Here is a 27,743-nt window from a genome sequence, read left to right as displayed (position 1 = left end):
GCCCTGGAACGAGCTTTGGTGAAAAAACCTGAACAAAGCTTAAGTAACGAACATTTTTTTTTCTAGTTAAAAAAGTTCAACCCGTATTGGGGACTTTAGCCAAATACAAGTCTAGAGAAAGGTGCCCAGTGTATCTTCCCGAGCTCCTTCCACTACGTTAGCCAGAGGCACTTTGGAACGGTTGCCTTTGACAACGGAGGGAAAAGGAACGGAAGGGCTGGGCAAGCAGAGGAGGGGCGGGGCAAGCAGCGTGAGGTCATCACAGAGCGGCGCTGACGCGGCAGACAGAGCGGGCGCCTCGTTGACGTCACCGCCGCCCGACTGCTTTCCGGGAGCCGCGGGTGGAAGGCCAGTGAGGTATTATTCGACGCTAGGCTTTACGTTTTTCTCGTTCTCTGCATCAGTGGTCTTCTCCTGTGCTGGGGGACCCCTTTCGCCCTCCGGCTGGCTGTGAGGGGCGCGGTCGGGCCTCGGAGCGGTCTGCGACGGCGAGCTCGCCCAGCTGAGCGCTGGGGAGAGCGCTGTTGCGGGACCCCCGCTTCGCTCGTCCTGGGGCGGCTTCCAGGTCTTGGTTTACTTGGCCCCTCACGTCTCTCTGGGTTAGGGTTAGCGTTAGCTCCACCCCTCAAATATTGGAAGGCGGAGAATTTAAAAACACATGACTTCACAATTAATTTTCAGCTGTCTTTAATCTTTAAGGAAAAAAGGCAAAAGGGAGAGCTGCAGAGGAGTCACTGGCCAGTGTGACCCACTTTTATCATTCACATTCATGATCACGAACTGCCCTTGCTTTATTAGCTCCCGGATAGGGTGGGCTAATTTCGACCTTCAGCTGAAATCTGTAGTGCAGGGGGTCGAACTCCTTTTCACCGGGGCCACATCAGCCTCCGGTTGCCTTCAAAGGGCTGAGTGCAGAGCTCCTTGCCCCTAATTAAGGAGTAGTTACATTTATACAGCCCTAAAATTACATTCAGCCCTTTGAAGGCAACCGTGAGGCTGATGTGGCCCCAGTGAAAATGAGTTTGACGCCCTTGCTGTAAGTGCATAATCGCAAGATAATGGTTTTACTTTATGGCTCAGGAATGTTCAGGGTGATTCAAACTTCCGTTCGCTGTTTGAAAAGATCTTTAACGTCTCTGTTGACCGATGTTGGGGTTTGGCTTGATAGACACGTCGCTGTCCCAATGAGGTGTTTGCTGTCCACATGTGAACCGAAGTTGGACTGTCTGGTAGCAGATCGAACCTGCGACCTCACCACATGTTGACGTTGGATCTGAAAATAACTAGATAACCGCTAGTGAAACGCAGAGAACTGCTTGTGTTTGTTTGAAACGATAAATCTCGTTTGTTGAAAGATAAAATAATGACAGTGTGAAAAATGATTTTTAATAATAAAATAATTCTCAGTCAAAATATGTTGTTGCTGACTTCAGATAGCTGTGTTGTGTGTATTTTGGTTCAGAGGTGATGGTTTTTCATGACTGTTTACGTGGCTCTTTATTGTGTTACCTCAGCTGCTCTTTCCAAACAGTTGACCATTCTAGTATGGCTCTAAATAGTTCACATTGGGTTAAGGTATTTGATTATTTTCACTTCACTAAAATAACAGCTAATATTACTAATGCATTGATGCTTATTGGACCATCACTGTTCTAATAGCTATTACCTATATTCACATCTGCACGATAGTCCTGTATACTGTTATGATTATTTTAGAGATGAGAAAATGTGATAAGCAAATTTCATGGTTTTAGAAGGTAATTTTGCTGCTGTATAATTTTGTAAATACATCAAATTAATCATTAGAATTAAACAATAGAAGTAAATTCATTGTCATCTGATGTAATCATCTCAATCTTCAGTAACCTCTTTGTAATTTACATCATTCTGTTATCAGACTTCGGGATAAATTTGTTTTTAGAGGTTAATACCTTTAAAAGGATGAAGTCTATCTTTTATCAGAGGTTTTACTGTAAGTCTGAAGGAGATTTACAAGTAGCACAAACACAGACTGTCTGCCAAAGGCAGCAGTGTTTACTGAGATTGTTGTACGTACATTGCACTATTATTTTCTAAGATGATTCAGTGCAACAAAATCATTACACTAACAGAATTCTGGTGCAACATCTGCAGACGTCTCTCTAGTTCCAAAAAAAATTATGTGTTGGCTTTGTTCTCTTGCTTAGTTCATAATTATGTGTAACTCTACTTGGAGTAGGGCTGGAAACAGGTCCAGAATGTAATTACATATTTTTTTCTTTTTGATCCATGTGGTGACGTCCTCATATTTATAAATCCAAGCTCTAATGAGATATTAACATTCTCCAAAGTTCTGTTCCAGTTTACTTTCATTTTAGTCAGTTAACAAATAGTTACTAAGTACCTACTATGTGGCAAGACATCGTTAGTCATGTGGAGATACAAATATCATACTATATGAATGAATGAATGAATCCTGCTTGTGGGTGAACAACCATTGGAAATTTCTGTGCAGAGGAGCGATATGGTCTGATTCATATTTTTAACAGGATCACTCTGGCTGCCTTAAGAACAACAGATTGTTAGAGAGTGTGGTAGGCAAAATCCAGGAGACTAATTAGGAAGGTATTATAATAATTCAGATGAGTTGGTGTTGGCTTCACAGGATGGAAAGAAGTGGATGTGGTTAGTAGCAGTTCCATTTTGGATGTATTTCATAGGTAAAGCTAACAGATTTGTTTATGGATTGACTGTGGGTCATAAGTGTAAGATGATTGTCAAGGGTTTGGGCTTGAGCAGCTAGAAGGATGGAATTGCCGTTAACTGAGAAGTGGGAAACTGAGAGGATCAGATGTGTGGGGGAAGATTAGTTCAGTTATGACGTGTTAGGTTTGAGATGTCTCTTAGCCATCCAAGTGGAGATGTTGAGTAGGAGTTAAGTCTGGAGTCCACTGGGGAGGCCGTTGCTGGAAAAGAGCATCTGGGAGTTATCAGTGAATGTTGGTATATAAAGCTGTGAAACTGGAGACAATCACCAAGGGAGTGAATATAAACAGAAAAGAGAAGCAGTAGAGGACCTGAATCCTTAGGCGATTTTAGACTCCATAAGTTTGAGGTGATGAACTAGCAAAGGAACACAACGAACAGCTAGTGAGGGACGAGGATGATTTTGAGAGTCTAGTGTTGTGTAACTCAGGGTGAAGTGTTGTGTTCTAGTTTGTCAAATACAGCTGATGTATCAAGTTAAATAACAATTGATACCTCTGGATTTATCAAGAAACAAAAGTATTATTGATGTATGTGTGATAACTACTAAGTCTGGAGAACTTTGGGAGCAAAGAGGAAGATAAGGAAACCTTTATAGAGGAGGATGCATTTGATTGGGTTTTAAAGGATTAATAGGTTTCTCTAGACCCAGAAGATAGGGGAAAGGGTATTCCAAGCAGAGGAAAAAGCCTCACTTCTCTCTCTTCAAGGCCATTCCTCCCAATCAGCTGTTTAAAAGATTCTTTTGCCCTTCCTTCTCTTTCTTTGTGCCCACTAGCCAACTCCTCCTTCAGGTAACCAACCACTTTTCTTCTAGGTCTATTGAACATTGCTAAAGAAATTCACAAAAGACACAAGTTAATGTTACCCAGCTTCAACCGAATCATCTCTCAGTGGCCTGACCTCACCTGGGTCCTCTCTCAGTTTCCTGACAATTCCTTTAGTTATCCCTATTCTCTTCTATCAGTGAAGAAGGCTGGTAGTATCAGGAAAATTGATTCACTTGAAATATGATGTTAGAGGAGAGTTCCGTGGATACATTGGACCACTGGAAAGACAAACAAGTGGGTCCTAGAGCAGATTAAGCCTGAAACATCTCTGGAGGTGAAAATGACAAAACTGAAGCCGTCCTACTTCAGGCACATCCTTTGGAAAAGATAATAATGTTGGGAAAAATAGGCAGCAGGAAAAAGGGGAAGACCAAACATGAGATGAGTTGGCTTCATAAAAGAAGCACAGGCATGAGTCCATAGGGGTTGAGAAGGGCAGTTGAGGATAGGACTTTGTGGACATCACTCATTCATAGGGTCCCCAGGAGCTGGAGCCCCGAGGAAGACTTACACGCCAATACAAGTACGGTTCCACATTCAAATACACACCCTGTTCTTCAGCTTTCATTCACATTAGTATATCCTAGGACTCTAAGCTCTACTCAGCTCTAAACTCTCTTCAGTGCTGCAGTTTCTTACTGATTGAATGTATCATAATTTATTCAACCAGTCCTTGTTAATGGGCACATAGGTTGTTCCCTGCTTTACAGTTTCAGTGTTTTAAAGAGTGTTGCAGTGGATGTCCTTGAAGATTATCTTGTGTGAAAGTATGTATTTTGATAAGTAAAATTGCAGGGTCAAAGAATTTGTCCATATGTAATTTTGAAGCATAGTACCACATTGCCCCACAAAAATGCTCAGTTTACACTCCAGTTAATAGTGAATGAGAGGCTGTTTCTCCTCACCTTTGCCCATACTAGGTACTATCAATCTTTTTAATTTTGGCTTGTTTGACATGAAAAATTGCATCTTGTTTGTTGATTTATGTTTCTTTAACTACAAGTAAGATTGAGTAACTTTATGCTTATTGGTTATCTGGATTTCTTTATGTGTGAGCTGCCGGTTTTCTTTGTTCATTTTTCTTTTGGGTTGTAGGTTTTTTAAAAAATTAATTTGTAGAGGCTCCTTTTATGTGTATTTCTGTTGCAAATATTCCCCCCTAGTTTTTCATTTGACTTCAAACTTTGTTGGTTTTTAAATTTATTTTCTCATGCATACATTTTTATAAGAGCCAGGTAAATATGTAAGACCTTAGGAATTTTTTTTTTAGGACATTTGTGACATTCATAAAATAATTATAGACACCCTGAAATGTCAGCCTTTGTTGGGAATGTCAGAAACACAAACCTCATTTGAAGCCACAGGGTCTGTCGTGTTTTCACGAGTTTCCTTTAGCAGCTGTCACAGATCTGGAGCACTTGGTGCCCTGCCTCGCCCTCACCTTCAGTTACACTTGGGGTTGAGATGAGAAGTAAGAGAGCTGCTTAAGTGTCCTAGACTCTACTTCAGGTTTAGGTGCCCCCAGTTTATGAACTGAATTGTATTCTAAAAGTAATTTGTGAGTTAGCTATCTAATCTACCTTACTTCACTATAGGAATAACGTATAGGCTTGTTATCCTTGCTCTCAGAGTAATTAATCCATGAAGACTACTTTTAAAAAAAAAAAAAAACAAATTCAAGACATTATGTAATTTTATACAAGGACACTTTTCTGATATAACTACAATGCTATTTTCATAGATGACAAAATTATCAGTAATTTCTTGGTGTTGTCTAATACTCAATCCATGTTCATCTTTCTAAACTACCTTCGTACACTTGATTTTTTTGAATCAAGATCCAAACAAGATCTACACATTCCATTTGCTTGTTGTATCTCCTAAGTCTCCTTTATCTCTTCTTTCTCTACCGCCTTTTCCTTTATTTTTTCTTCATGCTATTTACTTGTTACAGAAACCAGGTCGATTGTCCTACGGAGTATTTCTCATTCCAGATTGGTCTCTTTGCTTTCTGTGGTGTTAACTTGTTCTCCTATCCTCCGTGTTTCCTGTAAAATGGAAGTTAGCTCTAAAGGCTCAGTTAAGTTCAGATTCAACTCTCTTGGGAAGTCGGAAATGCTACACAGATGATGCTGTGGACATCATATTGCTCCCCATCAGGAGGTGCGTAATATGTGTGTCCAGCTTCTAGTGACTTGCAGATGGACCCCTGTGTTCAGGCAGTGTTGTCCTCACCGCTCTGCCCTAACTTCCCCGTCATCCTTTTATCTGTTGGTGAGCACTGCCTGAATTGACCATGTCATTAGGGGTTGCAAAATGGTATTTTGAAAAAAAGTTGTGATTTCTTTTCACATTTGTTAGCTGGAATTTGAAATCTAGTTTTATTACTTGGGAACCTGACAATGAAATACAAAGTTGCTGTGGGAAAAGAAGCCAGGAGTATGCCTTTCTTTGCTGAGGTGCTGGTGGCTTATAGGGTGTGATGGTCTTCCTGACGCGTTAGGGGGCTAGAGTGCTGTCCCCAGACACTCAGTGAAACATCAGTCCAGGTGTTGCTGTAAAGGTATTTGTAGGTGTGGTTAAAATCCACAGTCAGTTAGCTTTAATTTAGGGAGATTATTCTAGCTAGTTCAACAGACTCAATCAGGGAAGGGCTTTAGAAGCAGAGCTGAGACTTCCCTGACAGAAGGGAGACGACTCCTGTGGACAGCAGCTTCAGCCTGTAACCTAGAGTTACAGCTGGCCCTTCCTTGAGGGCCTGACCTGCAGATTTTGGAGCTCCTTAGCCAGCCCCCACAATTGCGTAAAACAGTTTCTTTTAATAAATCTCTTCATATGTATCTCCTACTGGTTCTGCCGTCTAGTTGATCCCTGGCTGGTACCAGCAGCCCCTCTGACTCTGTTCTCTGACGAAATGGGGTGGGCTCTGGTGCTAAGAGTCGGAGGACCTGCTTAGAGTTAGCATGTAATGAGTTTCTCAGACCAGGGCTCCTGAGAGTCAGGGAGCCGAGCAAGACGGCGGGCTAAAGCTACAGGTGTAACCAGGGACTGTCCTGGGCACACAGAGACGAATCGTTCTGTGTGTCAGCCACTGGTGATGGACCGTCAGTGTGACCCTGCCCCTCAAGTTGCTTACAGTCAAAGGGAAGTCAAGTAAATCAACAGACATTACCAGATGCTGTTTTAAGTGACATTGTTTTTCCAGACAGAATGGGAGGGTGGCACACAGGGTGAAAGATTCAGAGTGAGCATGGCATATTTGGACAATTGCCATCTGGCTATGACCTTAGGATTGGAAGAGGGGAGCCATGAAAGATGGGGTCAGTCAGGCAAGCAAGAGCCACAATCAAAGTGGGCTTGGCATCCATTCCTGTGGGGTTTGGAATTTACTCTCTCTTTCTGATGGTGGGGGGCAGTTGCAGAATTTTAAGCAGGGGCATACCATGGCCAGAGTGTCTTTATAGAAAAATCATCTTTTGTAATATTCTAAAATTGACAGTGGAAAAAAATTGATAGTAGGAAGACTACTCAAAAGCTCTCAAAAAAATTTAGTGAGGAGGGAAGCTTGTGGTGGTAGGAGATTAAGGCAGCCTTGTTGATGAGACTGAGTGCATTTGGAGCCTGAGAAAGGAGGGAGGGGTGACCCCAGGTTCCTGGCTGGACTGACCTCCCTGAAGTAGAGAATCCAGGGGAGGGTAAGGGATGACTTCAGTTCTGTGCGTGATGCTGTGCATCCCTCCTTTTCTCCCGTGGGTGCTGTGGCTTCCATAACCAGGGAGAGGAGGGAAGGAGTGACACATCCTGTAGGGATGGCTGGGCAGGGTTTCCCCTTCTCTGCCCTTAGCCTCAAGCAGACCGTATTGAGGGGTGAAGAGACTCACGTGCTCTCATGCCCTGTCCTGGGTTTCACCTGTGCAGTAAGGCTTTGGAAGGAGTAGGTGGAGGGGTGCGAATTACTCAGAGAACCCCAGAGAGGAGTGAGGAGCAGAGGCAGTTTTTTCCTTCTTTCTCTCCTTTGTACGTTTTACCATGTACAACCTTGGGCAAGTGATTGAAACTCGGTTTCTTGTCTGTGAGGGGGAGAGGAGTTAATGTGTGTGGTGTGCTTAGAATAGTGCCTGGCCTGTGCGCAGTGTTCAGATGTGAGCTGTTGCTGCTAAGACCATACGCTGCTTCGTCATGGGCTCCCAGCAGCAAAGGGAACGGGGAAATTTCTGCAGTTCCCTCCTGCAGCTTTTTCTGTGGAAGGAGCCAATATTCAGGAACTGTCCATATAAGATGTTAGAAAAAATCATTTGATTTGGCGGGAATCTCTGGTCATAGAAGAACTTTTATTTTTTAGTCTGCCTTGCCATTTTTTTTTTTTTAGTTAGGTAAAGGGCAAGTGGTTCAGTTCACATTTAATGAGAGTAATTATTCTTAATTACTGCCTTGCTTTCAGTGTTCACCCTAACCCATTAAACAACATATAACTACTTGTTTATTGGGGCTTAGGGACAGGGAATAATTGCAGGAAAAAAATCCCCATTTTGATTCTAGAGAGGGAAAATATTTTCTAATAGAAGAATTGGATGAAAAAAATTATGTTTAAATAAAGACCTTTTTTGGTCTGTTTTCATACTTGCAGTGTTTGTTAAAAGCCAAAATATTTATTAGAATATGCCTTTATTTAAATTTGGTGATTATTTTTCATTACAAATTTAACATGCCTTATGAAGTAATGAAACTTAAACAGTGAAGGACGAGGAGTTAAAAAAATGGCCTACTTTGATCCTACTCCCTAATCCCTGCCCCTTCCCAGAGCGAATGTCTATATTTTGTGTTTCCTTCAAGTCATATCTACAGATGCAGGTTTTTAAAAACAAATGGCATGTGTCAGGTACATTACATGTTATATACAGTGTTCTATGGCATTTTTCACCACTTCTCATTATGTGTTAGTACATAAAGATTTACTTCTTTCTTTTTTTTTTTTTCTTTTTTTTACTGTGAACAATATTTTATTTAGTCACTTTTATTTACAACCGAAACTCCGGGAATTCAAAATTAACATTCATCCTTGCCTGTGAACTTCTTGCAGACATCAGAGAAAGGTTCAACCTTGTGCTCCGCGTTGTTCTGCTGGGATTTATCCAAATGAACCTTTATGAGCTGGCTTATTTTTGATATTGTTTTGGTGGATGTGCTACAGTTCATTTAGGTGTTTTCCTATTAATGAATAGATTTTTTCCAGTGTTTTGTATTGGTTTTTTATTCAACAAATGTTTATTGACTGCCAGGTAGTGCTTTACTAGCCCAAAATGAAGCACAAAAAATTCTGTTCTCATGTAGTTACCATCTTTTGAGATGGGGTGACAATAAATGAATAAAATAAATATGTCAGGTGTTACTGAGGACTGTAAGGTAGAGAAGGACATAGGGAGTGCAGGGGCATGCATTTTAAAAGAGGGTGGTCAGGAAAGGTTTACCAATAGGTGAAACTGGAGTAGAGCTCTGGCAGGTAAAGCTCTGAAGCTCTTGCTGGGGGAGGAAAGGAGGAGCAGGAGATTCTGTGAAGGTGAGAAGTACAAAGGCCTGAGGTAGGGGCATACCTGCTGTGATGGGGAGGAGCAGCGATGCCATCCTGGCTGGTGGGGCATGACCAAGGGTTAGAGTGGGAGGAGCTGAGGTCCCAGAAGGATGCAGGGAGGGCACATTGTGTTGGGCTTTTTAGAGCCTTGTGAGGACTTTGTCTTACACTCTGAGTGAGGTGGTAGGCCTTTGGAAGTTTCCAAGCAGAGGTATGACATAGATTTGGAGTGACCACTCTGCTTTTTCTTGACTTTAAACTACTGGGCTGGAAACAAGGAGGTCATTTAAGAGGCTATTGCAATAATCTAGGCAAAGCCCAGCAATGGCTTGGACTGGATTGGACCAGGGTGGTAGCAGTGGAGGTGGTAGGATGAGGTTAGATTCTGACGATATTTAAAGACAGGGTGAGAGAGAAAAGAGTGGAGGACCTCTCTGAAATTTTAGGGCTGAACGATTGGAAAGATGGAGTTACCATGAAATGAGGTGGGGAAGACTAGGGTAGGCAAGATTAGGAATTTGGCTTTGAGCACATTATGCTTGAGAATCTATTAATATTCAACCAGCGGTATTGAGTAAGTGGTTGGAAATGTAGATTTGGAATTCAGTAGGAAGGTCAGGGCTGGGGATACAAACCTGGGAGTCATCAGTTTATCAATGCAATTTAAAGCCCAGAGCTAACTTAGGGAGTAAATTAGAAAAGAAAAGAGAATCAAGGACAGCCCTTGGGACACTTCAAGGTTAAGAGGCTGAGGATATGAGAAGGATCCTGCAAAAGACACCAAGAAGGCAGCCAGGGAGGTAGGAGGGAAGCCAAAAAATATGTGATGCCCTGGAAACCAAAATGAGGGAGTCAGTGAAGTCAAATGATGCGAACTGACCATTAAACTCAACGATGCGGCTGTGTGGGTGACCTTGACAAGAGCAAGTCTGAGTGAGAAGTAGGGGCCTGTTTGAATTAGAGGCAAGAGAGAATGGAAGGAGAGGAATTGGACTGTTAGTGTAAGCAGCTCTTTTGAGAAGTTCTAAAAGGAAGGTAGAAAACGGAGCTTCAGCTGGAGGGGGATATGAAATCAAGATGTTTCTTTTGTTTCTTGTCTAAGATGGAGAAATAAAGTATTTTAAGATTTATGGGTAATGATGATCCAGCAGAAGGAAAAATTGGTGCAAGAAAAGTAGGGGGAATTCAGAGAAGAGTTTGAAGAGTCCATTCAGATAAATTTGTATGCATGCGTACAAGGATTTCTGTAGGCTAGATTCTTAAGAGGATTTCGTGAGTCAAAGGGAATGTGCACTTAAAAAATCTGTACCAATTTATATTCTACCTTCAGTATGTGCCCTTGCTAACACTGAACTTTGATAATCTTTAAAATTATTACCAATCTGATGGGTGACATCTTCATTATTTTAATTGTTTTAATGCTTTTTAGGAGCTCAATATAATCTAACTAATCCTTTGTTATATTCTGGCAAATATTTTCTCCCAGGTTGTTTCTTTTAACTTTTAACATATTGTTTTTTAGTTTGTATGTAGTTAAGTCTGTCATCCATTTCATTTTATAGCATTTGGGTTTTATTTGGATTCTATAAATATTTTATATAATCTTTTAATATGTTTATTCATTTACCTTTTGCAGTCATCTGGAGTTTATTTTTTTGTGTGTTATGAAATAGGTGTCTGAGTTTTCCATCTTTTTCTATGTTCTTAAGCAGTTAAATGCCATAAGAATTAACTGTTTCTTGAAGGTTTGGAAGAAGTCACCTCTAATACCTTTTAGATTTGGATCCCTTTTGGAGGGTGGGTCTTTGACTCCCTTTAAATTTTTTCCTTATGGTTAATTACCTATTTGTTTATGTACTTCTTTTAGTTGTTTTTGGTAATTGATTCTTTTCCCCCAGCACTTCATTCTTTTTATTCATATTTTCAAATTTATTAGTTTATGGTTTTACATGAAGAGAAGAAATACTGACTCTACTTGTAGTATATCCCTTGCTGATTGGTATGTGCCCTTCTTGATTTTCAGTGTTACTATGGAATTATTTTTATATTTCTTCTGTCATTTTGGGGAGGTTTTTGGGAGGGATGAGAGGCAAATGCATGTTTTCGGTTAGTCTTCTGAAATAGGAAGTCACAATTCTTTCCTGGGTGTTCTTTTATCATAGTTCTTTGCCCGATGGCTGGTTGCACAGCAGTTGGGTGGTAACTTTGCAGTGCAAGTAGTGATAGTCAGATGCTCTTCGCTTTTTTGTAAGTGAGCCCAGATGTCTCAGTGGAATATATACTTGTTGAATAGAAATGTTGATATATTGCGGCTGAAATTCAGATAGTACCTTTTAAACTTAAATTACATAGTCGTAACACTTAGAACTATAAGGATCCTTTACAGGTCATTAGGCCATTTTATGGATGAGGTATTTGAGGCCCAGAGAGATTCAGTGATTTGTCTAACGTGACAAAGTCAGTGATCAAACAAGATGGAAAGCCTGAGTCTTTTTACTTTAATTCTGCTATGCACTGTGCTGTTTTACCACATTCTTGCTGTCTCTTTAGCAATGTCATATGAAAGAGGTATTTTCAGCTAATGAAAAATTTTTTTAAAACCTAAACATGGTATGTATGCCTTAGAATTGCTTCTGAAATTTGGCCTTAGATACCTTATGAAGTACATTGATGTTGATTTTGCTTTTTCTCACATAGATATTAAATACTATGATTAAATGTGAATTTTAAAAGAATGGGCTGTCAAGGTATGCTCTAGCCTAAATGAAAACCATATAGTTTATTTCTCCCAAGTTTTCTCTTTTCTGCTTTATGTGATTTATGGACTCTTTGAATTTCTTAATATTTTAAAGAAGCTTAAGGAATATATATAAATATAAATATAGGCTTGAAAAATGATTTTAGTGATAAATAGTTATAAGATTACTTCAGGCCTAGGATTTCTCATTTTTTTAATATACCATGCTGCTAGATCAGCACCTAAATTTAGAAGGGCTAAAATATATATGTTCTTAAAAAAAAAGAAAGAGCTTTGCTTATTACTTTTTTCAGTAAGCATTAGGGGATATACTTTAACTTCAACAGAAATTTTTACAAAAATTTTATTTATTGATTTCAGAGAGAGAGGAATGGGGAGGGGGAGAGAGACATACAGAGAGAGAGAGAAAGTGAGACAGAGAAAAACATCAATTTGTTGTTCCACTTATTTATGCATTCATTGGTTGATTCTTGTATGTGCTCTGACTGGGGATTGAACCTGCAATTTTGCTGTATTTGGATGATGCCCTAACCAACTGAGCTACCTGGCCAGAGACAAGAGGAAGTTTTTCAAATGTAGGATTTAGGTTATTTACCTTCCATGTTTGGTAGTCATGTGCTTAGTTCTTGAAAAGCGTTTTGAGTTTGATATATGTAGCATTAGTACACTTGGGTGGGTCTGTTTCCTGTTCTCCACCTGCCCCCTCTTCCCAAGCAAATTAAGAAGAGGGGAATTTTAGATGTAGTCGCTCTAGAATAATATTCTAAGATTCGTTTAATTATCTTAAGGTTTTAACTCTTTTAGTACTTTTGAAGTACATGGTATTGATTTTGTTTTGTAACCTTTAAAGAGCAATCTCTGTCTCTCATATGGTATTTTTTTTGTTTTTTTGTTTTTGTTATTTTTTTGGTAACCTAAAGAGCAATATCTATCTTCAGTATGGATTCTAAGAATTCACTTTTTTCCAGTTGGCCATAATGGCAGAAGAGTCAATTAATGAAGACTATCCAGCAGAAATTCACGAGTATTTATCAGCGTTTGAGAATTCCATCGGTGCTGTAGATGACATGTTGAAGACCATGATGTCTGTTTCTAGAAATGAGTTGTTGCAGAAGGTACTTTAAAAATGTAATTCCTACAACAGAGTGCTGTGTTAAGAGATAGATTAATGATATATGCATGGGCCTTTCCCCCTTTATTTTAATTTTGTAAGTGTTTGGGTATTTTTAGGGGATAAAATAAAACAAAACTCCAATCTTAGGAAATACCTCTAAACTATATTTTATTTTGACTTGGTTTTGGGAAGAAAAAAAAAAGGACCACTCACAGCATTCTTTTCCACAGACTCTATATTTGACCTTTTAAGTATTACAATGATGTTATCAGAGTTCTGGAAACCCTATAGGACAAAAAGAGTAAATTGACTTTGACAGTCTAAAACAAATCTCATTATGTTTCTTCTGTCTTTGGTATCGCCTAAGCATTTTAGCCTGGTTCTTATACATAAATGCATCATGTACAATGTTTATATTGATAAATTACTTTTGACATACAAAGCCCAGATCGTAACTTCTGAAATTAAAATAATTCAGAAGAATTTTTCTTGGATTATACACATTCCTTGTCTAACTAAAGATGGTACCCTGAATTGAAAGTTTGTGGACAAAAGTCACTGGTTAAGAAAACTTTTTCTTTTTGCAAATTATTTCCAGATCATTTGGTTATTGGATTATAAGAAGTAAAAAAAAACTGTTTCTTTGATACATTGTGCTTGATGAAAGTTTAAAATATGTGACGGTTCTCAGAGTTTGAATTTCTTTTCTCTCTCTTTTTCTAATAGTTGGACCCACTTGAACAAGCAAAAGTGGATTTAGTTTCTGCTTACACATTAAATTCAATGTTTTGGGGTACGTATATTACTTTGTAGTTAATTAGAAAGCAAATTATTTATTGAGTCAAGGGTGATTTATTTTTTAAATGCTAGCAGTTTATATACAATTATACTTTATGACAATTTTAATAGTCAGATATTTATTTCTTTTGAATCAGAATACCAAATGCCCGTGAGCCACGCACGTATTTATTATTACATAGAGGTTGAATAATTTAGGATTTAATCAGTCATTTGTGTGACATTTCTTTTTTTGTGAGTAACTAAAGTTTTTTTGATTAATGCTCTTAATTAATATACACACCATTTTATTTCATGAGAAATCTTTCTCTTGTAGTTTATTTGGCAACTCAGGGAGTTAATCCTAAGGAACATCCAGTAAAGCAGGAATTGGTAAGATTCCGTGGATTTTTTTTACTTACATGTCTGTTTGTTGCAGTATTCCTGAAGTTAAAGTCACAGTACCTTCATCACACTAACTGTGGAGAATTGAATTGTTTAGAGTTGAAATTGTGAAAGTGAGTCAGATCTCCTCATGGCTTTCATTTTCCTCTTTCTTATCTCTGTCAGAGAGTTGGTTTTCCATATATTATATAAGTCTCTGGATGGAAAAAATATGTCATGATTCTAGTAATTATTTATAACTTCCATATTATTTTTCTTATAAATTCTTGAAACCCTGTTCATCTCTACAACTGTCCCCTCTTTTTTTAAACTCTTACACAATTCTTAAAAGTATATTCTAGTTGATTTACTAGCAAAGACGGGAAAGTTTCTCCCCCACCTTTTCAATTCTTCCATTAATTCATTTTCTCAGCAGTAAAGAATCCAGTTCAGCAACAAAGCTAAAAGCTTTTTTGGCACCAGTTGTATGTGTACTGTCCAGTAATTCTGCATTAGTGACATATTTACAACCTATAATAAATCTTCTAGGTTTGTCTTTGTGTTCCATTTAGATGTATAAGTACCGTATATAAGGTCTGGTAACTTAGTTTTTGCTGACTTCAAAAATTAAATCAAATAATCCAATTTAAAAGAGAAAAATTAGAAATCAAAATTATGGTTACCTTCTTGACTTGGCTTTATGAGTAAGAATAATTTATTCTTTGTGTTTATAAAATGTAAGGTGAATATATGTGTGAATACACTTGACACTGTATTCCTGTCCTGAAGTCTCATAGGAGTAGATGTGTATGTCATATACAACTTAGCAAAGTGTGCGTAACGGTAAAGTACTTGGTCGTTTGTGTTTAAAAACGAATAAACCAGATCTGTTGTCTTCATTTTGTTAATGTGTGGACTAAGATATTGTCTTCTTTTAAAGTTCTTGGGAGAAAATTTATTTTTAAGTATAGCCATTGTGAAAAAATACTTAAAGCAAAATGTAAAGCAATATGGCACACAGATCTTGTTCTGAGCAGTGATACGGGCTTTAAATCCTACGAAGTAGGCAGTGTGTCATCTGTGTTCAACTTCCTAATGTAGACTTTACATTTGTAAAATTTCTCTCTCTTCTTTAACACAAAGTTATTTGGAGTATTTTAATACTTGGTCCTGTCATTGGAAAAAAATAAAATCATCTGTCTTCTTTCTCCCTCAGGACCCATTTTGTGGAGGGGTACATTCATATTCTGGACAAGGGTGGACAGATAAAAAGAGTACATGAACCTCCTTTTCTGGCCTTGTGGCAGACATCGCTAATTGATCACAGAGTTAGTGTGTGAGAGAGATGGTAAATAGGGAAAGGCATTGAAAATTGTGAATTTATTCATTCAACAAATATCTAAGTGCCTGGGAGGAGCCAGGCATTATTTTCAAGTGAGGCAGTTCCTCAGTGATTAAAGCCTTTATTTAAATATCCCTGTCCAGTGGCAGAGGGCAGACCACCTAGTGGAGGGAGACAACATAGTAAAACAAACGAATGAATAATAAATACAGACGACTATGTGATATGTGAGGGGATATTATAGTATATGTTATGTGGAAAAATAAAAAGTAGTATGCTGTAGGGGGGATTGGCCTCTCTGGGTAGGAAGGCCGTTTTAAATGGCGGTGGTAGGCCGGCTAACGAGGTTAACATGGAATTGACTGGAAGGAAGGGAGGGAGTGGCTCTGTGGATGTTGGGCTTTGGGCCCTTTGCAGGGCCGGAGTGGGTGTGTGTTGTGAGGACTTGGGCTTTTACTCTGAGAGAAATAGGGGGCCATGGAAGGTTTTGAGCAGAGTTGTCAGTCTTTTTCAGTTAAAAGATTCCGAGGTTCTGCATTTTTGTGTGTATGGTAATGTCACTATTTTGATTATTTTAATGAAACTTGCTTTTAAGCAGTGATCAATCATTTACTCTGTTATTTTATGACTCTCATTACCTTTATTTCTCCAACTGAAATATAGAATAGCCCTTCGTTCTGATTAATGAGCTTAGGGGATTTTAATGGTCTGGCAGCCTGTTCGATTAGAACTGTTGTGTCGTTAGACACTCTGTGCTTATCAATCAAGACTGAAATTGAATACAAGACTTTATATTTTCATTCTGCTTCTTGAATTGTGATGCTCCAAGGTAATACAGAAAAGTCAATTCTGCCTCGCCCATTTTCTGTTTAGAAAATTTTTAGGAGAGTTTAGTGTGTATGTTGCACGTATGAGAGCTCTATTTCAGATTACAGACTTCAGGTGAATAGGAGCTAATATGCGGATTCAGGCTAATGCTAAATTAAAGAACATATAAACAGGTCAATGTTTGTCTCTGTAGTGCTGTCTTAGTATAGTTCTCCCTCCTTTGAAACACTCAGAACACTTTGGAATGACTCTTTAATGTCTGTATGTCCCTAGGCTGTGAACTCCAGGAGGGCGAGCGTGGAGCATGTTTATCCTATTCACTTGCACTCCTAGCTCCACTCAATAGGCGATGAATACATGTCTGATGGGTTTAACTAAAGTATAGTATAGTAACAGTTACTGGTGGTGAACAGCTTAGTAAATCTGTTGCTTTTCTTCTTCTTTTTTATCTTTTAGGAAAGAATCAGAGTATACATGAACAGAGTCAAGGAAATCACCGACAAGAAAAAGGCTGCCAAGCTGGACAGAGGCGCAGCTTCAAGATTTGTAAAAAATGCCCTCTGGGAACCAAAGCCTAAAAATGCGTCCAAAGTTGCCAGTAAAGGAAAAAGTAAAAAATAACCTTTTGGTTTTGATGTACACATGTTCAAAAAGTACATCATTTTTATTGTTTTACACAAAATAGATGATGATTATGTGGCAATGTATAGTTTAAATGTATTCCTTATTGAATTCATATATAAAATTTACATTTAAATTTGTAATGCTAAGTACGTTTTCCCCCAGAAGGATCAAGTTCGCTTTATTGATTTTTCTATAGAGCACTGTGAGGTTTTTAACATTGTGGTGTATTTTATGTTTATCGTTTACCATCTCTCTTGACTGGACTCTTGTTTCCTTATCTAGGTCAGCTTTTCAAGTACCATTTTATAAGCAACTATAAAATTTGAGTTAAATGTTATTTGTAAACATTTGTCTATTTTAAATAAATGACTTTATGAAGTATGCTTTCTGAAGGCTGACGGTAAGCTACACCTGTTTCCACTGTGTACAGAAGAAGAGCGAGATGACTCAACTGTCCATTTTCTTTCTGTGTAGTTACTTCATCATGTTGTCCTGATACTGGAAATGGCTTCTTTTGATATGTGAAGTGTGAATTTAAGACTTTAAGGTTATACTTTTATTTTTGTCACTTTGTATCTCACTTAAAGTAAAATATTCCTCATTAGTTACAGATGGGAATGAGGTTGTATATTGATGGCGGAATTTTGGCATAATGTCTGTATCCTATCAGTAAAGGCTGTGAGTGTTGTCTACCTGACCTGTTTCTCTTTTCTTTTGAGTAAACTTGCCCTTGAAAGTAGGAAGATAGGTTTTAGAAATCAGTAGGACTAGAAAAATTCACGAGTTGTGTTTCTGGTACATAGTGCCCACAGTTCTGTTGGTCTCACTTTTCCAGGTTGTTTGATTACATTTCTGAGGACTCTAAGTACTGTATATGCAAGTTTGGGACAACTTTCTGTGGTACATAATGCTACTTAAGTAGAGGAGAAATTCAAATGATATTATGTTGTGTTTATATTCTGATTTATTTTTTTTCTGGAATATTTGTTACAGATAATGCTAATATTAAAATTACTTTTTAGGGGTTAGCCTATGAATTTTCATTATACTCCATTAATGCTTCCAGTCTTTGAATCCATATCATGTGTAGGAATGCCAAGTACAGGGAAGCACTTTAATTTTTGAAAAAGAAGTTGTTAAAATTTTCCGTGTGATTAATTTTCCATAAGTAACCTTGAATAAATGGATTTCTTGATTTATGGTATCCGATATTGGAAATGGTCTTAAAATGTAATGGATTTTGTAAAGCACGTTGAACTCTTTCTATGACAGATGACGAAGAAGTCACTGATAGATGCGGAAGGTCTTCTGGCTCAGATGTCAGACAGCTTTTGAAGTGGAAGAACATTTGTAGTTATTTCATTCTTTTTTTCTCCATTGAGATTTTTGGCTATTTAAAAAAGCAACTTCTTTATGAGAGATGTAAATGTTATTAAAATTAAGTGGAGTGTACCTGTGGTCTTATTTATTGCAAAGAAACTTTTATGTAGCATTTTTGTATGTTTCTAATTTCTTAAAGAAATATTTACAATTATAGAAAATCATTAGTCCAACTCTATAGTCTGTTAAATTGGAAATTCTTAGGTGAATAATTCTTTCAGTGTTTACTAGGAGAAATGAAAAACAGTTTGAGTGTATTCCATTTTGTTATATGTCATTTTAAATACTTAGCACATAGTAGGGAGCTGATTAGTTGCTTATTTGTTGTTTACTCATTTCACATGTACTTAATGATATTTCCATTGCCAAACACTGTGCCGGGTTCTAAATAAAACAACTCCAGCCTTTATTCTATTTTTATAGTGTTATGAAAAAAGTCGTCTCTTTGTTCAATTCAGATTTTCAGAGTTACTGGAAAATTTATGACAAATTGTGCTCATTAACCTTAGTCAGAACCATAAGGGGTGAGGGGTTGGTCTGTTTGACTCTGGTGGAGTTATTGTTAACATAGTTTGTTCCAAATGACAGTCTGCTCTAAGTTTAGATGTTAATTACACCTTTTATTAATCTCTTTGGGAATTAACAAGTTGGAGAGGTTATAGCTATAGATATTTTTAAGGCTAGAATTATAGACTATTAATCTAATACTAAATAATGAGATTTTGTCTTTTAATATTATTTTAAGTACAGTTTTCTTCATGTTCATAGTTGCAGGATGAGAATTCATTTTAGTAAAGTAGAATATGTTAAGAGGAAAATTGATGCTTGAATTATGGTTTACATTCCTGGAATTGGGAGCTTATGGCAAGTTGATTGGTTTTTATAACCCTGTAGATTAAAAAATTGTTCTTTTTAGCTCTTAGGAGTTGATTGACATTATTTGTAAATAAGGCTTTGAAAATTAGTTACAAATGTAGCCAGGAATGGCTTCAAAACCAGACAATGTATTGAATACAGATTCTTGTTTCTTAAGTAGGTCATTGGAGTAGAAAGTGTGTTAGGAGTCACTCAATTACGATACAGGGAAACTATAATTTTATGGAAACAATTGTCAGAAATTCAGGTTTTACAAAGTGACATTAGCTGAGAAAGATTTGAACAGTGATTCTGACCCTCGTGTGAGAGCTGACTTTGATCTATGAAGGAAAGAAAAAGAAACACTGGCATCTCATTCTCTCCCTTCATAGCATATTTACCAAACTTGCTCAGATCAAGTCAGGGGCTTTTTACCCAGTGACCTTGGTAGCAACCTATTTTATATAAATGTGATGTACTTGCCTAATAAAAACATTTCCTTTCCCCTCTATCCTGGTCTAAAAGTCTTTACGTTTAGAAATACGATCTGTATTTTGTTTATTTTATATATTAGTACTTTATAGTTGTCATCAGCAGTTATTCTAGGGGGAGAAGTGTGCAGGGTGTTACAATGGAACTCTGTAGATTTGTTCTCCTTGATTAATTTGCTGTATATTACTTGTGAGCAGTGTGCTTTGAATTTTTTTGGTTTGCAGATTCGTTTTCTTATCAGAGTGAGCTGTCACACACCGACCACTCTGGAGCAGCCGCCCTCTGACTCGATGTGCCTTTTTAAAGTGTTCATTTTATTGCATAATTTTTAATATAGCCAGGAAGATCAGTAAAGCTATCCAGGAAAGGACATTGTTATAGTGATATCTATCAGTAATTGAGGTTTAATTTTAATCCTGTGCCCCCTCCCCACAAAGGCCAAAACCGTAACCATCCTGGCTGTGTATTACTCAGCTGTTCAAAAGGGTTGAAAAAAGATGTTATTTCCCCCCGCCCACTCCCCATCCTTGAAGTTTAGCAAATGTATCAGGGCAGAATAACTGCATGCACGATGTCAGTTTTGTAAAGTGATATATTCCAGACAGTATACAAAATTTGATGGTAGGAAAATAAGCTTTTATAAATGAAACATTTAAGAGCGTCTTTTTATTACTTGCTTCCAGTTTAGTGTTGCCTGTAAGGCGCGCCATTTCAGTTTGGCAGCTACAATAAATGACTGAGGGAGATTGAAGATGATAATTCAACATTTCAAGATGCTTCTGTTGAAATGAATGTAGACCTACCCAGGGCTTGAATTTAAAGTTGATAGTAATACAGTATTTTAAAGCCAAGTACCCAGGAAATTCATGGTGATAAGATCTGAATGAGATGATTAGGAGAAATAGAGAAGAATGCCTTCAATTCCTTGTTATGTAGGTATTATCTATGGAGAGGCTATGTTGAAAAATGTTACGGTAAAAAGAATAGAGCCTTGTTACACACAATTTGCTGTAGTATACAATTCATCTTGGGTTTTGTCCAGAGAGGTTTAGTTATTAAAATAACGACAATTGTAACAAGGAGTCACCTGTGATTTAGTGCTGTAGCAGTGGATTGCCTGTAGACCCTATAGTGTCATAATGTATCCGGCTAATACTGTTTCACCGAGTGATCTTTGCTCTCTCCAATGATGCATTCCTTGATTTACTTAAACTGAAAGCACTTGCTCCCCTATTTCTGATACTTTATTTTTCCCTTAAGAAACAAGTTACTACTAAAAGTATATACACTGTATAGTAGTTCCTGGGTTTTGACATTTGTGAGTTACCACATTTGTGATTCTGACTCTTTGTGAGTGCCCTTAGAGATTCATGGGGTATATATAGTATTTTGTGGTTTTGCCGAGGCGTATGTTAATTCCTGCTAAATTCCATGCAGGAAGGCATTAGCTAATTAGTTAGCTGAGCTCAGCTCTGAGCACTCACAATTTTTTTCTCACTTGCAGTCTCATTCATTTATTCACTCATTCATTCAACAAATATTTATTGAGCTCCTCTTGCATTCCAGATTCTGTTTTAGGCATAGGAAATTCAGCAGTTAAAAAGTAGGTAGTGATTGGAAAATGTCAAACTAGCATGTGAAAAATGGCCGCTGTGGGTTGTATTGTGTCCTCCCAAAATGCAGGTGTTGAAGTGCTCCCAATACCTTGTAATGTAACCCTATTTAGAAATAGAGTCTTTGCAGATGTACTTCGTGAAGGTGAGGTCATCAGGGTGGGCCCTAATCCAATACGACAGGTGTCCTTTTAAAAAGAGGAAATTTGAACATAGATAAGTACACAGGGAGAACATTACATGAAGATGAAGGTAGAGATTGGTGATGCTTCTTTAAGCCAAGGAGGGCCAAAGATTGCCAGCGCACCACCAGCAGCTAGGAGAGGATGGAACAGATTCTCGCTCACAGCCGCGAAGAACCGCCAACCCTGCCAACACGGCGACGTCAGACCTCTGTCCCCGGAACTGGAACTGTAAGATGACATGCTTGTTGTGTCAGCCACCCAGTTTGTGTACTTGGTGATGGCCGACACAGTGGCCATTAGATACGAGGAATCAAAAAGATTAGTAATGGGTGAGAAAGTACGTGTAAGAAAGTTTATGACACGAGGAAAATATAATTCCAAAGAAAATCAGGAACCTATGTAAACTTATCCAGGAATAGTCTTGAGTTTGGGCAAAGATCTCAAGACTTAGACCTAGAAACTTCAAGGGTCTGTTATTTCTAAGCCAAAACGTTCAGACCTTCCGAGCGGAGGTAGGTGGTGATCGAGTGTGCCGTCCTGTAAACCTTGTTACCTGGGTCTGAGGAAACGTCTTCCTGGGAGGAAAGAAGACCCTGTCAAGTATCTACGAAGCAGAGATTTTCCCCAAGCCTATTAGTGTGTGCCATGTGGTCTTGTCCTAATAAAATGCAGCAGCCAAGTTCAAATAATGGAAATAAATACGTAAAACATTTTCCATAAGTTGTATGTAATTTATGCTCTTGGATGAGTACACACCACTTAGAGCCTCATATTGAATTCATCTGGTGGAAGAGATTTCTTAGTTTAAAAAAAAATTCTTTATAGTGTGTGATTCCATTTTCTTCTTTTAAAGTTATGTATCAGAGAATCAGAAGTGTTTTGTTTTTTTTTAACTCTTAATGATTTAAGCCCAGTTTAATTTTCTCTTTACTGTTCTAAATGTTGCCTATTGGTTTTCAGCTGTTAGAATCAACCAATGGCTTAAACAGTGGATGAAAGTGTAAACGGAATCAACCTTGACAATGTGGAAGGAAAGGTGAGGCAGACAGAAGTGAGTTAGAAACAGGCAGGCAGCAGAGGGCACCCTCAGACGGTGAGAAACCCAGGTGCCGCGCAACATGGGTGGGTGAATCTGGTTACAGGTTTAAGCTGCAAAGGCAACAGCTATGTTATTCTTTTTAATTCTTCCATCAAACCTGGAAGGGGGATTAGTATAAATTAAATCTTCATGTGCAGTCACAGATGCCGTCCAATGAAATAACCATGTCAGGTGCATTCGGAAGGTAACCATCAGAATTAAAGACAAATGATGTGAAAGCGATGGTCAGGTGAGCAGAGGTGGAGAGGGAGCACAGGTTTTTCGGTTTTGTTTTGTCACGCACATGATGTTTTTGGTGAAAAAACAAAGTTGTGCTGATCAGCAACAAAATTCGTTCAAAGAAGCAGCGTGACAATCACAACCCGTGAGTGCTAGTGATTTAGTTTTTGAAATGCTGGGAGCGAAAGTACTTCAGTGATGGGGAAATAACATAAGAATGGGAACTTTGGTAGCAAATATTTCATTGTCTAAAATCATACATATTTATGTATATAAATGTAAGTATTTATATATATAAATATCTGTAAGCACTTAACCAGTCGTCTTCCGAAATTTGGGCCTGGTTTTCCAATTTTAATTTTAGGTAAGCTACATTCCAGAGATAGCCAGAAAATAAGAACTCGTATTTGGAAGTGACTCTTTTAAAAATCTGCTTTCCATGCTCTTTTAAAACTGCCTAATGCTATTAAGAGAAGGTGAGACACTGCAGAAGGGTTATGTGTAAGAGAGTGTGATCTTCGCTGGAATGTCTCAACACTGAGCTGCAGGAGGGATTTTTGTGTACCTACCTCTCAGAAAGAGGCTAGTTCATGGGAAACATGCTTTTATTTTTTTCAAGGTCAGTTTTTCACTGCTACCTAACTAGATTATAACGGAAATTGATTGTTCAGTATCAGAAATGTAGCAAAACAGAAAATCATTTTAGGTTTGTCCTAAGAGCAATCACAATTAGGGTTTTAGGAGTTGGAATTGCTAGATTTTATCTATCAGTTTTTAAATCTGTAGAGAGTGCTAGTAAAGACTAACCTAATAGTGTTTTCTTAATTATGGACACTAAAATCTTTATTTTAGTGCAAGTTGTTACTTGAAGTTACCCATCTACGTTACGTTGCCTAAATGTATAGCGTTGGAAATACCTGTAATTAAATTTCACCCTCTCGCTTAGCTAGACATTCAAAGTAACTTAAAATGATGTAGATATATACTGTTGAAGAGTGATGCTGAAGCAGCTTTGGGAATAGGGTTAATGTGTGCTCTAATCCTTTTAAGGGAGGCAGGGTGTGCGTGCGGCTGACTAATACCCTCCTAGGCTCTGTCTCGCTTAGCTTAATCCTCCTACGTGCTGCCTTGGAATGTACAGAAACGTTTGTGTGAGATGTGTTTGTGGTGGCCTGCACCCCCTTTCCCCTTTATATGTAATTTTAAGAAAATTGATAAACTTTATTTTGGGGGGCAGTTTTAGATTCCCAGTACGAAGTGCAGAGTTCCCATGTAGCACCTTGGCCGCCCCCACACGCACAGCCTCTGTCACTATCAACAGCGGAGGGTGTCCAGAGGGGCACACTTGTCACAACCTGCACTGACACCTTGTCATCACGCAGAGTCCATAGTTTACATTATGTTTTATTCTTTTCTTTCCTTTTTTAAACTGAGGTATGATTGACACGGGGCTCACTCTTGCTGTCATACGGTCTGTGGGTTGGGACAAATGTATCCATCAAGGCAGCATCATGCAGAGCAGTTTCACTGCTCCCCAAATCCTCGTCATGCCTGTTCACCCCTCCTCCCTTCAAGCCCTGGCATCCACTGTCTCCATTGTTTTGCCTTTTCCAGAATCTCATATGGTTGGAATCATACAGTATACAGTGTTTTCAAACTGGCTTTTTTTTTTTCCCGCTTAGCAGTATGTATTTAAGGTTCATGGCTTCTCACAGCTTAATGGCTTATTTCTTTTTATTGTTGAATAATAATACTCCATTGTCTGGATTTACCACAGCTTATTTTTCCGCTCATCTACCGAAGGACATCGTGGTTGCATCCGAGTCTGGGCAGGCACGAATACAGGTGCTATAAACATCTGTTTTAAGGGTTTTCTGTGGGTGTAAGTTTTCAACTCATTTAGATAAATACCAAGGAGTGTGATTGCTGAATTATATGTATGATCCAAGAGTATATTTAGTTTTGTAAGAAACCACCGAACTGTTTCCAAAGGGGCTGTACCATTTTGCGTCTTCACCAACAATGAATGAGAGTCCCTGTTGGTCCACATCCTTGCCAGCTTTAGGTGGTGTTATAATTTATTTTTAGAACTGTTATTCGTAGAGTCCACCATATTTTTTTTCCTTTGGTAAAAGTTCAAAGCAAAAAAAATATTTAAGTGGTCAAAGGACATGTGGAAAATCTTTAATTTCTTAGTGATAAGATTGGAGTAGAACTAGGAACTGCATCCAGAGAGGCTAGAAATTAGAACATTTTATTCAGAATAAGAGATGTGCTTTAATTTCAAAGGCATCTTCAAATTCTTTAAATTTCCTGACACACCGGAAGAAGCTTTCAATATATTCAAATTTCTACAGGACAAAGTGTTGGGATCCTCTTTCACAAATATATATTTTTGTCAGAGATAAGTAAGAAATGTTTGTTCATATGTGAGTTGGTAAGCACAATTGAATTTCTTAGGACTTAGTTTTAAATCTTGCCTTAGCAGATGTTTGAAATGTTTTTGCCTTTTATCAGGATAAAGTGAATAAAGTGGAATAAGTGCTGTCTTAATATTTCCACAGGACTGTCATTTTCATAGCGGGAGCCCGGACTTCATGTCACTCTTTTGGTACTAGAATTTTAAAGCATAGATTATTTAATTTAAAGAATTGTTTACCACCGAATAAACACGTTCTTCAATCACCCCTTTCTCTCCGCATGGTGATGGTGTTTTCTGTGCGTGAGTGTGTGTGTTAAGGTCGGACACAGTCTGTGCGTGAGCATCTGCGACAGTACGGCCGCCGGCGCCAAGTCAAGGCCCGGAGCGCGCCAGGCCTCGTGCCACCTCGTGCGTGACCTACAGCGGCCGCTCGGGGTGGTATTTTTCATGTCCAGTTTGCACGGTGGCGGGGCTCGGAGCGGCTGGGTCTCGGCTGAGGACGTGAGCGCCTTCTGGAGCCGCTGCCCGGCCCTGGGCTCTGCCCCTGCAGCGCAGGAAGGGAGCGCGTGGGTCAGTCCTGCGTGCTGGCCGCCGACTGGCCGGCCTTGCCCTGACTTTCCAGGCACGGTGGCTGCTCTCGGTTTTGGTGTTTGTGGTGGCCGTGTTAACTTGGAACGCCGACTTTTCGGCGAGGTTTGGAGCCACGTCACGGTTCTGGGGGGTGCTCCGGGGCTAGCGCAGCAGTGGGAAGGTCATCGGCTGTCGTCCCCGAGCTTGACAAGCTGTCCTTCAGCACAGACCAGCCTGAAACTGCTGAAGGAGCACACTGTTGGTGGATACGCCCGGTGTATTCCTCAAAAATAATTCTTTCTTTGAATGAATTGATTACTCTTCCTCCCGGACATGTAAAACATGCTCTTTATAAGGAAATAAGTAGAAATTCTCCCCACTAGGAGCTAACTCAGAAATACTTAAAATGTTTCAGCCTATGATCCAGTTATACTCAACTATACATGCAATTTTTGTATTGTGTTTCTCTTGGCGATAATAAACATATTAATGAAACAGTTTAAACATATAGTTGGTTGAGATAAACAAGCGTTTATTGAGAGCCTACTGTGTGCTGATGCCCAGACAGCTTCTGAGACTGTGAAGAGTGATGCTCCCATTCTTGCTTGACTTTACAAACTGGAGGGGAAAGGGGGGGCACGTTTGCTTATTATTTATGCAAAATAAAGTAAACCTTAAGTAAACCTTTATAATGTAGCTACTCCCTTTCAAATTTATCACGTTTAGTAATTTGAATTTTCATTCTGTGGGTTTTCTTAAAGGTGTGCTCACATCTCTTCTATGCTAGATTAGTCATTATTGAATTTACTGATTTAAACCACTGGGTGGCAGCAAAAGAACACAGAAGCTTTTCTATTTTTGCTTTTGTGTCTGCAAAGATAAAGCGAAAGCTGTTCTGGATTCCATGGGTGATGGGGAGGAAAAAAATAGTGATTAAAATTCGACATTTAACTAAAGCAAATGAAACCCCCCAACAAACTCATCTCTAAGAGTATGTTACCCTAAATGTAAATGTAAAAAATTAAATTTATGCTTTATTATTACCAAAACCATATTGTAAAGTTCTCTTTCAGTTTCTTTTAGTCACAGAAATATCTTTCAAGATTCCTATGCAATTACTTTTCTATTTCTAAAGGTTAAAAAAAGACCCAAGCCAGATACTAAGAAAAATTTTAGTATGAAACTTGTAAACAGATTTTAAATGTCAGGAACAATGGATAGAAGTCATCTTCTTGACAACCTGTTTTAAAGATTTTAAGTAATGTGAGTGTCTTCGAAGGTTTCATCCCATTCCTATAAAGTTACAGTGGCTTAGTTCCCTGCCGAGCACCTTACATGATATCTAGCGCCAACTAAAAGTGTGAAATAATCATGAAGTAGTGACAAAGAAATATTTGTTATTTTATTATTTTGTATAGAGAGTTGAAATCCGTGTAGGAGAAAATACAGCTTCCCCTTCCTCCCAAATAGTTTTCAACGTAATACTTAAAAATATTTTCTTTTGATTTTTAGACAAAAATATATTTAGCCTATCTGGAAACTTCTAAATGAGTTACAAAAAATAGTCAGTGCAGAATAGAAAGGTTGCTTTTGCCCAGAGCGCTGGGCATCGTGCAAAGCCAGGATCTCATTCAGGGCTTATTCTGATAGAAGAGTCGCTTTCGTGTTTCTTCCCCTGCTGAGCTCGGGACTTACCAGTTGTACTTGGGGCCTCTGCCCTTCTTGATCTTGTTTCTTGTCGGCAGCTTGATCATTGCCTTCACATGTATGCGTGATGCGGATCAGTGACCCTTATGTTACCTGGCTCTTAGTGGAAGTGAAGTTTTGGAAACGAGGGAAGTTTTTCCCCCCATAATGAGGTGTATGGCCACCTGTCTTTATCAGTACTCAAACCAGATGCTCCAGCAGTATCGATAGGTCCGGAGACCTGAAATATA

The 27,743-nt window shown here is 38.6% G+C and overlaps 1 protein-coding gene across 1 annotated transcript; it reads left to right on the top strand.

Moving 5' to 3' along the window:
- Positions 1-240: 240 nt before the first annotated feature.
- Positions 241-18,765, top strand: C1D (C1D nuclear receptor corepressor). Its single transcript, XM_024552704.3, has 5 exons — positions 241-357; positions 12,871-13,017; positions 13,743-13,809; positions 14,131-14,186; positions 16,804-18,765. The coding sequence occupies exons 2-5, from the start codon at positions 12,880-12,882 to the stop codon at positions 16,966-16,968; spliced, it is 426 nt and encodes a 141-aa protein (XP_024408472.1). The 5' UTR covers positions 241-357; positions 12,871-12,879; the 3' UTR covers positions 16,969-18,765.
- The last annotated feature ends 8,978 nt before the right edge of the window (positions 18,766-27,743 follow it).

This window comes from Desmodus rotundus, chromosome 5 (assembly GCF_022682495.2).
Source record: "Desmodus rotundus isolate HL8 chromosome 5, HLdesRot8A.1, whole genome shotgun sequence".
Taxonomy (NCBI): domain Eukaryota; kingdom Metazoa; phylum Chordata; class Mammalia; order Chiroptera; family Phyllostomidae; genus Desmodus; species Desmodus rotundus.
Note: the sequence above shows the minus strand (reverse complement) of the source record. Positions and strands in the feature narration are given on the sequence as shown.